This window comes from Simochromis diagramma, unplaced genomic scaffold (assembly GCF_900408965.1).
Source record: "Simochromis diagramma unplaced genomic scaffold, fSimDia1.1 OVJJ01000426.1, whole genome shotgun sequence".
Classification (NCBI taxonomy): domain Eukaryota; kingdom Metazoa; phylum Chordata; class Actinopteri; order Cichliformes; family Cichlidae; genus Simochromis; species Simochromis diagramma.
Genome location: NW_024387170.1, coordinates 2,472,530 through 2,489,971, shown reverse-complemented (window position 1 = coordinate 2,489,971; position 17,442 = coordinate 2,472,530). Strand labels below are relative to the sequence as shown.

At 42.1% G+C, this 17,442-nt stretch overlaps 1 protein-coding gene across 1 annotated transcript in view; it reads right to left on the bottom strand.

Annotated features, from left to right (window-relative positions):
- Window positions 1–17,442, bottom strand: part of gabrr2a (gamma-aminobutyric acid type A receptor subunit rho2a) — a 73,958-nt gene that overhangs the window by 13,247 nt on the left and 43,269 nt on the right. Inside the window, exons 5-6 of the mRNA XM_040049148.1 lie at window positions 15,299–15,381; window positions 2,644–2,784 (exon numbers count right to left, since the gene is read on the bottom strand). Of these exons, the coding sequence (XP_039905082.1) occupies window positions 2,644–2,784; window positions 15,299–15,381 (224 nt within the window). The remainder of the gene's footprint in view (window positions 1–2,643; window positions 2,785–15,298; window positions 15,382–17,442) is intronic.

Genomic DNA, 17,442 nt, shown 5'->3' with positions numbered 1-17,442 from the left:
TGCAGGATGGGGAGGAGCCACCAAAGAATGTCTGATTTTTATAATGTATAATTTAATAAAAAATAAGTTCTATTAAGAAAAAGTGAGTATTCCTCTATATTTGAATTGTATTAAAATGGATGTACATATGAGAATGTATTAATGACAAATCTACCTGAAGTAGAATTACCTGAAACAAATGAAACATTAAGATATTGTATTCATAGCTGACTGAAGGTTCACATGCTGTGTAATTATTAAAAGTATATTAAGTATTACATGGAAAAGAAAAAATGCAATGGAGTGATTTCAATGACTTGTGATTGCTATTATTATTTGATTCTGCTTTTGCTTTGCTCCTGCTAAATTGTTTCAATTTGATATCCTGTAATTAACGTCATTTTTAATTGTTTGTGAAACAGTAAAGGTATAAATCTGAGTATTAATCCTTTTGGTATAAATTAGAGATGGACCAATCCGATATTACGTATCGGTATCGGTCCGATACTGACCTAAATTACTGGATCGGATATCGGAGAAAAATAAAAAATGTAATCCGATCCATTAAATATCACGAAAGCACCTCACAAAACTTGCAACACGCCGTAACTCACCTCAGAACGTTAGCAGGTCGGAGCAGTATGCATCACGTGATAGAGCGGCTGTGGCATGCGGGACCTGTCGGTGGTCTGGATAGCATTTGGAGCTTCACTAGCAACCCGGCATTTCATCTCCGACAAAGTTATCCCGAGAGAAGTAAAGCAAGTGTGTAAGTCCATCTCTGAATGTTTGTAAAGCATTCCTGCTTAAGCTTAACGAGCGACTGCCTCTCGCTCTCCGGCTGCTACTTCAATCATGAAACTGCTTAACGATCAGCTGATCGGCTTTTCTGTGGCGACTCCGTCTCTCTTGTTTGCTTTTGGCCCACTTTGCACCAGAAAGAGGAAACCAGCGGCTAAACAACAGCAGCACGTTTAAGCTTGATCAGCTGTTGTTAGAATTTATTTAATATTACTTTCTACTCGAGGATCTTTTTCTATGTAGCTGACGGCTGTAACTGTGCAGGGGCGGATCTAGCAAAGTTTAGCCAGGGGGGCCGATAGGGCATGAACAGGGAAAAGGGGGGCACAAAGACATACTTTTCTTTCTTATTCTCATTTAAAATGTCTCGCTTTTAATTATTTAATATTTATCTGAATCTTACACCCAAAGTTTTAATCTGATGTAAAATGTATAGAAGTCCATTACTGCATATAGTAACTGTTAAGTCTAATATACCCTAGTAAGCTATAGTACTTTTTCCTTTGGGAAGGTACCATCTGTGAAGTCTGCAATTTTGTTGAAGAAAGATGTTGAATCTATTTAATATTTCTTGAAAAAGAATTGATTTCTGTGCATTTTTTTTCACACTGCATCAAATTAAGGTTGATTACGTCGATTAAGCATCATGAGGTGGAGCGTGAGGGGTGGTTCCCTATTTTTTATTTATTTATTTTTGTTGTTGCTGGGAGTTGGAACCCTATTAGTTAGGTTGCTTAATATTTATGCTAAGTACTCTTTAAAATACCAGAATAGGGAGGATGGTGTAGGTTTAAGTTTATCAGATTGATCAGTATTGCTGAACTATGAAATATTTTTTTTTGCATACAGGTATAACAGAATAGCTTTAGTGTAGTTGTTGTTTTAAACTTGAGTATGAACTTATACAAAATGCAGCAAGATATTTAAAAAACAGTTTTGTTGATTAAAAAACACTATATCGGATTCATATCGGTATCGGCAGATATCCAAATTTATGATATCGGTATCGGTATCGGACATAAAAAAGTGGTATCGTGCCATCTCTAGTATAAATAGGTCTTACAGGTTACTCCAGCCCTTTGAAAGTAACAGAACTTTGAGGTCTACTGTCCAGGCCCCAAAATTTAACCCAGTGCACCAATTTAGAGGGTATCTGCCATAACAGGTATCACTGGTAAGATACCGGGCCTGCAAGGCTATTCAGACACTCATTTATGCTTTTCATCATCTCATTAATTTCCGAAGTATCAAGAAGAATTGCAATACTAAACAAAGCAAACGTCCACTCACTGGAAAATAAACTGAACCATCTCAGACAGGATGTAACATCAACATGAGAGGTGAAAGACAGTTGTTTACTCGTGCTTACTGAGACCTGGCTTAGCAGGGCTAACCATATGCTTATTTAGATAAGCATGAAATAAAGAAACATAAAAACATGAAGATATGATAATAATTTGTACTCCATGTAGTGGTCCAGACTTGGTATTGGTCCCACCAGACTCACAGTTGTATTTGACTTGTTATTACCGGCTAATTCAATGATGTCTTTCTACCTCTGTAAACTTAAAGTTGTTGTTTCTACTTTTCATTATTTACTGTTATAAATTATTTCATTTTCAATGAGTTTAACTTAGGCTCAGTTTGACTATTTGAGGATTTCAGATTCTTTGAAAACCTCCCCCTTAAAACCATGCTAGCATAGCAGCCAATATAAAAGGTCCAAATTTATCCTAAGGGTGGAATTAAAGGAAAGGTTATATGTTGACTGTACTCAGTAAGTAAGTGCAAGCCTGTATAGATACACAAAAACATAATTTAAAAAGCATCAAGAACTTATGATTTTTTGTTAAGTGTTTATACCTGTGCTGCTATAGAAGGCCAAGCGAGATGTGGTATGAAACTTCTGAATAAGAAACTGTGATAAGGAGATACGATCATCAATGCTGAGGGACTCATCTCCGCTCTTCCAGTACAGCATCAAGTCTTCATCTGTGTAAGCATCTGTAAAACACCATGCAGTAATAAGCTTAGACTTGGCCAGTAGAACTTTTAACCATTTCTTTGCATTAAGAAAAAAAAGAAAAACAAAACAAAACAGAGGAGCAACCTAAATCAAAAGTAAAGAAACTGCAACTTAAAACTGTCAGAAGAATATATATTAGTATGTACATAACATGAAAAAACTACTCATACCAAATATGAGTAGTACCAACCATTTGATTAGTAGATGATCTGCTCTATAGCCTGAGCTATAGCAACCTTAGTAAGGGATTGTATTTATTGTATTATTAAGGCAGTGCTGGACAGGATTTATAAATATTATGCCAAGCACTGTCTCTTCAGCAAATGTAAAATGTACCACTGAAAAACGAGCCAATTTGAAGTGGTACTCAAGAAATTTACTACACAATGCAACTGTCTTCTGTTGCAATTCCTTAAATCAAATCAAATCAAATCAAATCACTTTTATTGTCACATCACATGTGCAGGTACATTGGTACAGCACATGTGAGTGAAATTCTTGTGTGCGAGCTTCACAAGCAACAGAGTTGTGCAAAATACAATAATGTAAACAAGCAAAATACAAGAATGGCTACATCTGAAACTAATAAATATATGTACAATATATAATAGTATATGCATTTCTGGATGTGTATACTAAATATTTTTCTACGTGTGTGTGTGTGTGTGTGTGTGTACACATATTTTACAAATTAAATAGAGTAATGAATAGAATATATAAAATAAATAAAATAAAATAAAATATACAGAGTGAGACATGTGCAAAACAGTGGCGTTACTGTACAGTATGGAGTGCATAATGTTAAAGTTCCAGTAGTGAAGCTGAGGTATCTATGACGTGTTCAGCAGTCTGATGGCCTGATGGAAAAAGCTGTCTCTCAGTCTGCTGGTACGGGACCGGATGCTGCAGAACCTCCTTCCTGATGGAAGTAGTCTGAACAGTTTATGGCTGGGGTGACTGGAGTCCTTGATGATCCTCCCCGCTTTCCTCAGGCACCGCTTCCTGTAGATGTCTTGGAGGGAGGGAAGCTCACCTCCAATTATCCGTTCAGAGCACCGCACTACTCGCTGGAGAGCTTTGCAGTTGTAGGCGGTGCTGTTGCCATACCAGGTGGTGATGCATCCAGTGAGGATGCTCTCAATGGCACAGTGATAGAAGGTCCTGAGGATGCGGGGGCTCATGCCGAATCTTTTCAGTCTCCTGAGAAAGAAGAGGCACTGCTGCGCCTTCTTCACTGTTTTGTTTGTGTGTACTGACCACGTAAGATCCTCAGCCAGATGTACGCCAAGGAAGCGGAAGCTGCTCACTCTCTCCACAGCAGCGCCGTTGATGGTGATGGGGGTGTGTACTTCTCTGCACCTCCGGAAGTCCACTATCAACTCCTTTGTCTTTGCGACGTTGAGGGTGAGATGGTTGTCTTGACACCAGTGGGTCAGGGCGCTGACCTCCTCCCTGTAAGCCGTCTCATCACCATTGGTGATAAGACTCACCACTGTAGTGTCGTCTGCAAACTTCACAATGATGTTGGAGTTGTTAGTGGCTGTGCAGTCGAAGGTGTAGAGTGAGTACAGGAGAGGGCTCAGTACACACCCCTGTGGAGCACCAGTGTTCAGTGTGATGGGGGATGAGGTGATGCTGCCCAGTCTGACCACTTGGCGTCTGTCAGACAGGAAGCTAAGGATCCAGCTGCAGAGGGAGCTGCTCAGTCCTAGATCCTGCAGTTTCCTGTCCAGCTTCGAGGGAACGATGGTATTGAATGCTGAGCTGTAATCTACAAACAGCATTCTCACATACGTGTCTCTCTTCTCCAGGTGTGACAGGGCAGTGTGTAGTGTCAGGGCTATGGCATCATCAGTGGACCTGTTGTGGCGGTATGCGAACTGTAGAGGGTCCAGTGAGTCGGGTAGTGCAGAGCAGATGAAGTCCCTGACCAGCTTCTCGAAGCATTTGCTTACGATGGGGGTCAGGGCTACAGGTCGCCAGTCGTTCAATGAGGAGATGGTGGAGGATTTGGGTACAGGGACGATGGTGGCCATTTTGAAGCAGGCTGGGACTACAGACAGAGAGAGGGAAAGGTTGAAGATGTGCGTGAACACTCCAGCCAGCTGAGCCGCGCATGACTTGAGGACGCGGCCGGGAATCCCGTCCGGACCAGTAGCTTTGCGTGCGTTCACCTTCCTGAAGCACCTTCGCACATCCTCCTCAGACACAGTGTGCGCACTGACGTCATCCGCGGTGCGCACACTGTCCGGTCTCATGGTGTTCGCTGTGTCGAATCTAGCGTAGATACGTTTAGATCCTCACACAGAGAGGCCGTGGTCTGCGGTGTGCTGGTTTTCCCTCTAAAGTCTGTGATCGTGTTTAGTCCCTGCCACATACTCCGAGGGTTGTCAAACTGTTGCTCCACCCTGTCCCTGTACTCACGTTTGGCTGCTTTGATCGTCTTCCGGAGTTGGTAATGTGCGTGTTTGTAGTCCGATGTGTTCGCGGAGGCAAAGGCGGTGCTCCGTGCCGCGCGAACATCTCCGTTAATCCAGGGTTTTTGATTTGGGAAGGATTTAACTGTTCTGGATGGGACGACATCTTCCACGCATTTCCTGATAAATCCGCAGACTGAGTCTGTGTATTCATCAATGTCCCTAGCAGCCACGTGAAACATTTCCCAGTCTGCGTGATCAAAACAGTCCCGCAGCGCAGACTCCGATTGGTCCGTCCAACAGTGCACCGCCCTCCGGGTTGGAGCTTCCTGTTTCAGCTTCTGCCTGTAGGCGGGCAGGAGCAGGATGGAGCGGTGATCTGATTGGCCGAATGGGGTGCGGGGGAGGGCTTTGTACGCATCCCGGAAAGAGGTGTAGCAGTGGTCGAGTAGCCGATTTCCACGAGTGTTAAAGTGGATGTGTTGGTGGAGTTTGGGTGAGACTTTCTTCAGGTTTCCCTTATTAAAGTCCCCGGTCGTGATAAACGCCGCCTCTGGGTGTGCGGTTTCCTCGCTGCTGATCGCGCTGTACAGTTCCCTGAGTGCTCGGTCAGTGTCGGCTTGTGGGGGAATATAAACAGCCGTAATAATCACTGCTGTAAATTCCCTCGGTAGCCAGAATGGCCGGCACTTAATCATCAGGTACTCCAGGTCCGGTGAGCAGAAGGATTTGACCGGGTGCATGTTCGCATAATCACACCAGCTGTTGTTGATCATGAAACACACACCACCGCCTCTGCTTTTCCCAGTAAGATCCTGTGACCTGTCCGCGCGATGCACGGAGAACCCCGGTAGTTGTATTGCGGAGTCCGGTACCTTGTCCGATAGCCAGGTTTCTGTGAGGCAGATCACGCAGCAGTTCCGCATCTCTCGCTGGAATGAGATCCGTGCCCGAAGCTCGCACAGCTTGTTCTCCAGAGACTGCAGATTAGCCAGTAATAAACTGGGTAACGGTGGTCTGTTAGTGCGCCGTCTCAGTCGAACCAGAACGCCAGATCTTCTCCCTCTGTGTCGGCGTTTGCGGCCTCCAGGGCCAGAGAACAAAGGCGTCTCAGGTGAGATGAATGGGGGGTCTGCAAACGGAGCGTCCGTGTTGCAAAACTTGAACTCCGGAAAGTTATAAGAAAGACCGTCTTTTATGTCCAGTAAGGTTTGTCGGTCGTACACAAGGAGACAAGTGCTACTTGCGAAAAAATGAAGGAAAAGTAAAATTAAACACAGAAAAAAGCTGTTGCTTGGGGGAGCTCGCGACAAGGCTGCCATACTCGGCGCCATCTTGAAACAAACAAAAAATAAATAAATAAAAATAAATAAATAACAGTTAAAATAACTTAACTGTCTTTTGTTGAGATTTTGAAGCTTCGCATAGTTCACAGATAAATTTAAAACATGAGAGGATGTAATGTATAGAGACACTAGTGTGTGCTGGCTTTCCTGGCAGCCTTTTTGATGCCTTTAAAATTAAAGGAATCAACAGGCTGAAGGTGCAGTGTACCTGGGTACTAAGGTGCCCAGGTACACAGGTAGCTCTATCTCTGGATAGTAAGAAGAGTATTGCAGAAATAACAGGGAAAATTGTGTTTTTTTTGCACAGAGCCACAGTTACTTGAACCCATGGATCCTACAATCAAGACATCCACTGGCTTTGTTGCTCTGGATGGCATTTACTTGGCCTAGTTTGATTGCACTTTCAGGGATTTCTGACAACTTTTTTTTGTATTAAATATAATTAATTTGCTGTTGCTGAAGTTATATAATGAGAAATGGCAGTTTGTGGGATTTTTCCTGTTTTCATTGTCCTGTTTGTGGTAATGCAAATCTACACTGACACATGTAATCCATTCTTCAAATGCTGACACTGCCTAAAACATGTATAAATACATTTTAAAAAATGATTGGCCATTATTTAAGAGCTCTCAATATGAAAGCATGTTTTCACTCTGCTTGTGGGAAAACCTCCCACTATTTGGATTTGTATTACGAAGTGGATTAACGTGTAAGGGTCTTAACTTATTATATCTTATTTGGTGGCATGTTATATCTTAGATTGAGCGCGTACATTCTTATTTATATTTTTACTGTCTGCTAAGCCACTCTGAGGCTTAATAAAGTATGAAAGGGCCGAATTGTGGTACTACCTTTTTACATCCCCAAAGCTGTTTTTTATTCCACCAGTGATACAGCGGACTACTGGTCCTGTCACCATCCTCAATCTGGGGCCTAGTAGACGGAGGAGACATCTAGAAAAAAAAGCAGGGTAAGAGGAGTGGCCTGCGCTTTCGGCTACATGCTAACCTGCACAGAGCAGCACTTCCCAGTCTCTTCTTCATTAATGCCCATTCACTCGCCAACGAAAGACTCAAACAGACTCAGCCAAAAGCTTCGGTCGAGGATGCAGGATTGACAGCTGTGTGGTGATTGGCGGAAAACAACACCGACTGGCAGTGGAGCTAGAGGGGTGTTTATTGTTGGCCACAGAGGTCCCTAACCCTAACCAGCATCCAGACTGATGGTGAAACAACTAGTAACTTAGTGTTCCAACTTTCAGAAGAAGGAACTGGTTTCACAGATACAGATCGATGAGGTGCATCACAAATGATATGGCAAGGGGGAGCCAGGTGGGAGATATCATCACCCCCACCCAAGATTGGGCACCAAGTATGAAGTAGTGACCTGAAAGATAGGATCATGGCAAAGCTGCAAAGCTGGACCGTCCGAAGCCGGTTACCAAGATTGCATGAAGTACCCTCTGAAGATCTACTAGAAGATGTGAATGCAGCACTATGTACAATCCCTACTGCAACCATCATCGAGACTAATCAGCTGATCTACACAACAGCAGCATTAATCAGTGAGATGCTTGGCTATAAGCTGAAAAGCCAGAAGGAACAGTACCCTACATTGAGAAGGAGATTAGAAGCCAAGATCAAGTTAGCACAGAGGGAAGTTGGCCAACTATCGGCGTTACAGAAAGGTGTGATGAAGAAGGTGCCGAAGAAGTACAGCAAGCAGTCCATACCTGAGGCCTTGGAAACTGCCAAGCAAAGACTCACAGCCTTGGCCAACTACTACTAGAGGTATACCAGAGAAATAGAGGGCAGGAGAACAAACCAGCTGTACTCCACCAAACCATCCAAGGTGTACTCTCAATGGCAGGGGAAGAATATGAGAACAGCACCACCAAGGCTGGAGACAGAGTAATACTGGAACAGCATAAGTCAGAGGGATGCAACCTACAATGGCAATGCTCAGTGGCTAGCGGATCTAAGAGCAGACCACCGCAAACTCCCTGAACAGGGTCCAGTAAGCATTACAGTGGCAAACATCTAAGAAAGGATCTCCAGTATGAAGAGCTGGACAGCAACAGGCCATGACATGATTCATGCCTACTGGCTGAAGAAGCTGATTGCACTCCATGAGCATCTGGCAGCAAAAATGAACAGGCTCCTAAGGGATGAAACACAGAGAATGGCCCGACAGTCCTGATCCCCAATACCAGAGGCGTAAAACACCAGCTCCTGGTAGATGGAGCAGTCACCTGAGACTGCAAGACTAGGCTGGCCAACCTGTGCACTGCCTGGATTGACTACAAGGCCTATGACTTGATGCCCCACACATGGATCCTGGAATGCCTAGAACTATACAAGATTAACAGGACCCTAAGAGTCTTCATCAGGAACTCAGTGGGGATGTGGTGAACAGCATTAGAAGCCAACTTCAAACCAATAGCCGAAGTCACCATCAAGTGCGGGATCTACCAAGGAGTTGCCCATTCCCCACTGCTGTTCTTCACAGGTCTGAACCCGACTACAAAACAGAGCAGTTGTCAGCCACCTCCTCTACATCGATGAAATCAAGCTGTATGCCAGGAGTGAACGAGACATCGATTCACTGATCCACACCACGAAGATATACAGCAACGATATCAGAATGTCAGTTGGACGGTAGTCAGAACTGAAGGGATCGCGCTACCGGAACACAACATTGCAGACATTGAGGACAGCTACAAGTATTTGGAAATCCCACAAGCAAATGGAATCAGGAAGAGGCCACTTGGAAAGCTGCAACCACCAAGTACCTGCAGTACAAAAGGTCAGGCAAGTCCTGAAGAGTCAGCGGAATGGTAGGATCAAGATTCGGGGTGTCAACACCTTGTAGGTGTTGACAGGAGATAGAAATCAAGAACAAGGAAGACAAGGAAGCTCTTGACCATGTATGGAAGGTTTAACCCCAAATCCAGCACCCTGAGACTGTACGCTAAATGGAAGGAAGGAGGCTGGAGACTAATGAAACTTAGTCTCCAGTAAGTTCAATAAGGAAAATCTATGGTCTCACATCTGTCTGCTCCCAGGTGTTGCCGGCCAAATCCAAGCTTTATCACTCCCCCTTTTCCATACTTTTAAGCTGTTTGTGTGATCACTGGTCTAGTCAAATCATTTTCTCCAGGCCACTTAGCATTCATGTCACTTACTTTAAATTTCACTGCGCAGCTATCATTCTATCAAGAATGACAAAGAAGTCGAATCAGTACTTCAACTTTTACTGGAGTATTTGTAAAAACTAGCATCTGTACTTCTACTTAAGTACACAATGTCTTTACTTTTGCCACCTCTGCTGATGGATCGTGAATGGATGGTCTGTCAGTTTTATACAATCTGTGGTTTACTTTTTGTCTTTACTTTTACCACCTCTGATTAGGACATGATCAGATAAAAGAGGGTTTTCCAGGAATCCTGTTAAATGTTTCTATGCCATATGTCAGAGCAGGATCTATTCATATGGTGGTGCGGTTCTGGTGCCCTCCCTGCAGGCCCACTGTCCTCTCCCTTCACCTGGCTCTCTGGGTTTGGGTGGGTGCCTCTTGCTCCTGGGATTGGTAGGCGTCTGGGAGTTTGGGGTTCAGCCCTTTTCAGGCTGGTTGTTTTGCACCTCTTGGAGTGGGCTGTGGTGCCTGGGTTGTGTTGTCCAGTGCCCCACTTGGTCTTCGGGTTTGTTCGTAGTCCCCCGGCTTCTGTGGTGTTCTGGGACTTTCTCTCTGGGTGCCATTACTATGTCCAGGGACTGGGATATGCTGGATGACTTACACTAGATCTCCATGGTAGCTCTGGAAACTGGTGCAGACTTTCATGCATGTTTGTCATACAGCATGTTGTTGAGTTGTTTGTACAGCGCAAGTTACCACACTACCTGGTGTTTATCTAAGCTAGCGTACACAACGTTTTTAGGGGTGTGCTTATCTTATGTAGATTACGGGTATAACCTCACAAACCTTACATGACGCATGCGTGCACACACACACACACACACACACACACACACACACACACACACACACACACACACACACACACAAAGAGGTTAGAGGAAAAAAAATGATGCAGGAGTAATGGTGTTTCAAAATAATACAGACTGTCAGATGCCTCAACCTGTAGTTGATGGTAAATATGACATGTGTGCCTAGTAGCACAGCTCACCCTTTAATTCTCTTCTGAGAAAAATGTATGCTATGACCAGAGATGGGCAGTAACGCGTTACTGTAATCTGATTACTTTTTTCAAGTAACGAGTAAAGTAAGGGATTACTATTGCAAAAACGGTAATTAGATTACCGTTACTTTCCCGTAGTAACGCTGCGTTACTGCGTTACTAAAACCGTGATTTTTTGCGAGAATGTCTCACGACAGTGACGTAAGCGAGTGCGCCGTTAGTGACAACAGCTGTGTGCAGATCAACAATGGGTTACATATCGAGTGCGGGAGAGAGTATGAGCGTGCAGCGTTTAAAGCGTGGAAGTACTGACCTTACTTTGAGTTTGATTCCATAAAAAGTGACAAAAACATTAGTGTCCATCGTGCGTGGGAAGAAAACTTCTTTTTACAGCGAAAAAAACCCCTAAACTTCCAAGCAAGCACCGAGTGCGCTACGACGTAGTGGGAAACTCACAGAGAAACTCGCGGATTCTTCAACTGACCGCTGCGGCACACCTGCACCAGGGTAAACCTCCGCCTACCGCAGTCCTGCTTTACAGGTGAAAATAGAGCAACAGGACCGCTGAGTCTTTGACTTTATTTATTTTCTGCTGTGTTTTACTTGCATCTATTTGAAAGATTGAGTGTAAACACAAAAAATATTTTATTTTATGTGCTGGAATGTGCAGAAAATAGGTTTCAATGTTAAACTAATTTATTCAAGTCAGAGAATGGTGCATATAATTACATTTTTGCTTGATGCATAAAGTTAAAAGATTAAAACTGATAAAAAAAGTTAAAAAAAAGAGACTTTTCCATTTGATTACATTTTGTATGATGGATTATGTAGAAAAAGTAGAATTGGGCTGAAAGATCTATCACTTTATCACCTCTTCAGGTTGTAAATCGTGTTTTTAAAAAGTAACTAAGTAACTAAGTAATTAATTACTTTTGAAAATAAGTAATCAGTAAAGTAACGGGATTACTTTTTTGGGGAAGTAATCAGTAATTAGTTACTGATTACTTTTTTCAAGTAACTTGACCAACACTGGCTATGACTTTTAAGAATATTGCCTGAGGGAGGTGTGAATAATATAAATTGAAACAAATTAAATTACCAACACAATACCGTGTGGAACTCCAAAATTAACCTTTCTGTATGAGGAAGATTTCTCCATTTAGCTGAACAAATTGGAGCATACTGGAATAATATCATTCAAACTACTGTAGCGCAATACCTTTAATACCTCCAGCATGTTCTAGTTGCATTTTTGTCCCACCGAGCACAGAATCTCAAAGCAACACAGGTCAGCTAATCACAGTCTGTTCATAAATCAAATTCTATTAGAACTCATAATACAAATTATTGACTTATTTTTAAGTGATTATTTTCCCCACACGGCACCACTGCAACTGATCTTACACCAAATCCTACTTTCCTTCCCTATGGCCTCAGTTCTGGTAACCTAGGAATGACTGTTCTCTGTAATTATCTGCCAAATGACAGTTCAGTGTACCAAGCCTTCTTGTAATTTCAGGGTGTGGTGCTCCATTGTTCTACTGAGAGATGTCAGTGCTCACGTCAGCAATGACAGTGCAACCTTGGGGGGTGTGATTGGCACTGTTCTGGTCCAATCTGAACCAGAGCGGTGTGTTGTTGTTGGAATTCTTTGACAGCCACAGTTTGTCCACATTCAAGCATAAGAGTGTCTGTAAGTGCACTCGGCACCATAATGGCATAGGTCAGTCTTTCTCAAATGGTGGTATGCGTACCACTAGTGGTACTTGGGCTCTCTCTGGTGGTACGTGGGAAATCTCCATTTTTTTTACGATTAAATAGTAAAAAGAAAAGGTTGCGGCCACACTACAGAGTGCTGGTAGGCTCGTTTCCCTGGGCCTTAAAACTGCAAAGGTGCCACGGTGCTGTCACGCTGACGGTAGAAACACTGCCCTTTTTCGCGGTGCCGCGTTCCCAGCCACCATCAATGAGTCGGAGGCTCCCGGGAGAATCGGTGGGGGTGCGGGAGATACCGTCAGTGAGTCAGGATGCGATCCACTTCTTCTGCGAGAGGGCGTTAATCCTTCGCACCCAGCAGCGGGGAGCTGGCGAGGCCACCTCGGACCAGCAACTATTGGAGAAAGACGTGAGTGAAGAGGAATCCGCCGTCATCTGCTCCTAGCAAGGACAACGTGCTCTCCATGAGCTCGAGAGCGGCACCATCACCCAGGCCCGAGAGAGAGAAGAGTTTCACGGCCTGCTCTATGTGGAAAAAGGGAGTAGCACTGCAGTAGCGATGTACTGAGAGCGGTGTACTGAGAGCGGTGTACTGAGAGCGGTATATTTCCCTTGGCTGGAGTGATCCCAGAGGAGGGTCATCACATGGCGGGTGGACAGCGGATCCAGCAAGGCCACCACATTTTGTGTCATTGGCTGAAACACCACGACGAGCAAACTGAGCAAACTGAGTTTCGACGTACACAAACTATAAAGGAGGGTCGTGAAGCCAAAAATCCGGCAGCTTAACCACCACAGCAAAAATTTAAATGTACAGCTCTGCTATCACTTCCAACATAAATGAAGACAGAAAACTAAACAGCGGTAGCGTTTGCAGGGTTACTGAAGTTGGGCTAGCTGGTATATAATGATGTGCGTGGTGGCTAGCTACACAGCTATAGTTAGCATAACATAAACACAGTGAAGCTGGAGGATGAACGCTAACTTTTTTCCACTCGATAAAAGTTAACGTGAAGGTTTCTGGTGGTTGGGGACAAATGCAATCGCATGTCGGGATGATTTAAATGGACCAAACTTCAGTCAGGAGAACAACTGAGCTAATCCATCCACAATACAAGGTTAGTCATTAATATACTGCTGCATGGGCTGGGCTGTAGTTACATTGTAAGGTTTTACAATGAATAGAGCTTTAAAATGAATAGTGATGATTAAAACCAAGAGAGGATGACAGTGATCACCAACTTTTTTTAGGGGCTTGTTCTAAATAATTAGAACAAAATTCAAAACATTAAAACATGTTAAACACACAACAGCCTTAATAAATGTAGAATAGTTTGGACATGGAAGCAGGGTTCATATGTCATCACTTAAAGATTGCATATCCCACCTGCTGTGAATGTTATAATGCAGTACAGTTGTTATTATTATCACTTTTCACATCCTGTTTGTGACAGTTAAAATGAATAACATTCATATAAGAAATAAAATTGCCTTGGGTAAACAGTATGTGGTGTTAAATAGGCCTATACTACTGTACTTTAATGTCGGTCATAAGGGTGGTACTTCAAGAGCCATATATTTTATGAGGTGGTACTCATTGTGAAAAGTTTGAGAACCACTGGCATAGGTCGTTATGGAGAATCTTTCCATTAGTCTAACTTTATATCCAGGAGAAGCAATGTTCCACATCCTGGTTGTGGAGCACTGAATCAGCTGTTTATCCACTTGTGGTTGTGTGCAGGTGTATAGGATGTCTTGATGCATGCTCAATCATCCAAGTAAGTAAATCCCAAAAAGTTGATTCTGTTCATCTGGACGTAGCGACAGGAGAGGAAGAAGAGAGGTGATATTTAAAGGTAAGAACTGCACAGTAGGAATTTGATAAGCTGAAAAAATAAAGGAAGTTATCATTTATAAATCAGATATTGGATCTGCACATGATGTGAAGTTATTTTTTTTGATATACTGAAAAGTCTTGCTAAACAAATTGAGGTGTTTAACGATTTTGTGTTATTTAAAAGGTTGCAAAAACACTCTGAAGTTTAATTTGCCATATTGGAATGGATTTAAAGTGAAGAACATTGTGTTAGACTGGTGAACAGTGGCTATGGGTTGCATAATGGGTAGCAGACATTAATTTGAATTTAAGTATATGATGCTTAGATGAATTCAGTGAATGTGGTTCACCAACTTTATGTAGTTTTGCTACATAAAGTTGGTATTAGCATGGCAGCTGATCACAGCCTGTACACCAAGAAAAGTTTTGATTCTTTTCCTCAGACTGAGGCAACAGAAAATAGAGCTACTTTTAAAAATTCACCCTTTTTTTTTACTCTGCTTGCTTGCTGAGTATATTACATTACATTAATATAGCACGAGGTTCAGTTGGCTTTACATAAAAAACAGCTGGGGCAAATGTTTTCAAAAAGATCTACTTTTACTTTCTTACTCTGAGCACATTTCAGAGTCTGTTTCTTTGCTTTTTACTTTTGACTTTTACTTGAGTAAAGAATTTGAATCAGTACTTCAACTTTTACTGGAGTACTTTGTAACCCTGTCTGCACTTTTGCCACCTTTGCTGATGCATCAAGATGATGGTCTGTCAGTTTTATACTGGTTTAACTGCAATTCTCCTAAAATGTATGGAGAAAAGTTCAAATATAGAGGAACTGTTACAAAAAACAAAACAAAGAAATAGCAGAGTACATGGTAGACAATACAATTTAAAAAGAAGATAATATATTGATATTTACTAATAATAATGAAATACTTGATATGTGCACCATTTTATCATCAGATGAAACATTTACTTACAACTCTCCAGCTCCAGTGAACAGGTTTGAGAATCCAGAGGAAAGCGACTGAAGTCCATGTTACAGGCTGCTGTTACTGTTACTCTGTGAGCAAACAATGCACCAATAGAGGGACACAGTGAGAGTAGTGCACACTGTAAATTCACATGTGACAAAATGAAGAATGTCAATTTATCAGAAGACAAGTGGAAAAGACCCTCACAGTGACACGGTCAGAACCAGGATTAGAGTTTGGTTGTCATCACAGCATATTTCATATTTCTGTGGAATGAATTATAATACAGATATAATTTGTGCCCCTTCATGTACCACATCATTAGCTGGGTTGGACCTCTTCAGAAATATCTTAATTCTATGTTGCATAAATTCTACAAGGTGCTGGAAACATTGCAGACTTTTGGTCCACATATTGACATGATTACATTTGTCAGCTATATATCCATGATATCCATTCCATCACATGCTCTATTGAATTGAGATGAGGTGACTATGGAGGCCATTTTAGTACAGTGAACTCATCGTCATGTTCAAGAAACCAGTTTGAGATTATCTGGGCTTTGTGACATGATGTGTTACCTGCTGGAAGCAGCCATTAGAAGATGGGCATAGTACAATTGTAATGGGATGAATATGATCAGCAGCAATACTCAGGCAGGCTGTGAAATTTAAATGCTGCTCAATTGATACTAAGTGCCCCAGAGAGCATCATGAAAATATCCCCCACACATTACACCGCTGCTGGCAGCTTCTATTGCTGATATAATGCTGGGTAGATTCATGTTGTTTATGCCAAATTCTACAATGCAAATGTAACAAGAGAAATCAAGACTCATCAGACCGAGAAATGTTTTTGCAATCTTCTGTTTTTTTTATTTTAGTGAGCCAGTGAGAATTGTAGCCTCTGTTTCCTGTTCTTAGTTTACAAGTCCGGCACTTGAAGACACCAGTGCGATATTCTGCCGATATAGCTAATCTGCTTTAAGGTACAATGCGGAGTGTTCAGAGATGCTCTGCTGCATACCTTGGTTTTAAAAAGTGGCAACAAGAGTTACTGTTGCCTTCCTATTAGTTTAAAACTGTCAAGGGGATCACTGGAACCAAACTCCCGAATTTTGACACCGTGTATGCTAGCCGTTTACAGAAGCGAGCTAGCTGCATCATCAAGGACCCAACCCATCCAGGTCACAGACTTTTTGTACCCCTCCCATCGGGGAAGAGATATAGGGCTATCAGAACCCACACAAACAGACTAAAGAACAGCTTTTTCCCCAGAGCTGGAGCCTGTGTCACCCCTCCCCCAACACACAATAGCTAACTCTCGCTCTCTCCTTTACCCCATATCATGTCTGCTGCTAATGTACAAAGTCATTTACTGGGCGTTAATGTTTAATGTTTGCACTAAATTACCACACTGTAAATACTGTTATACATATTATTTTAGACACTTTATGGGACATTCATGTTTGCACTCAACTACCACATTGTAAATACTGTTATATTATCTTATACTGTTTGTTATATTGTAAATACTTTTATATTTTCTTTGTTATTTACTGTGCTAAGTGCCTTCCTTTTACTTTATATCTTATACTTTTACTATGGTTATTTATTACTATGCTGCTTTTTGTTTTATTGCTGCTGGCCTCTGTGAGCTACCAAACAAATTTTGTTGTATAACTACAATGACAATAAAGTTCTTCTTATCGTATCTTATGTTATGTTATGTTATGTTATGTTATGTTATGTTATCTTATCTTATCTTCTTAAAGCAGTTTAGCCATTCTTTTCTGATCTCTGGCATCAATAAGCCAGCCATAAGTCACCAACTCCCACACCACGTGGGAAACTTCACTGTGTCATGAACATATATTAGAATATTAGTAAATGCATCGTGTTGGACCATGTGACTGAATGATATTTGCATTAATGATTTGCCAAACGAATTGGCCAGTCAATGTATGTGTATTATTCAGTTACAATTGATGTTACAGACCAGCAGGAAATTTAAAATTTAGGAATCACAAGTCACAGTGCTATGGTACATCTCAGTTAACACAGGGTGTATCTTTTAATGACAGAGTATAGAACACATAGAATATGATTTGTTACTATGATTATAAAACAACTGCCAATTGTTTCTCATTT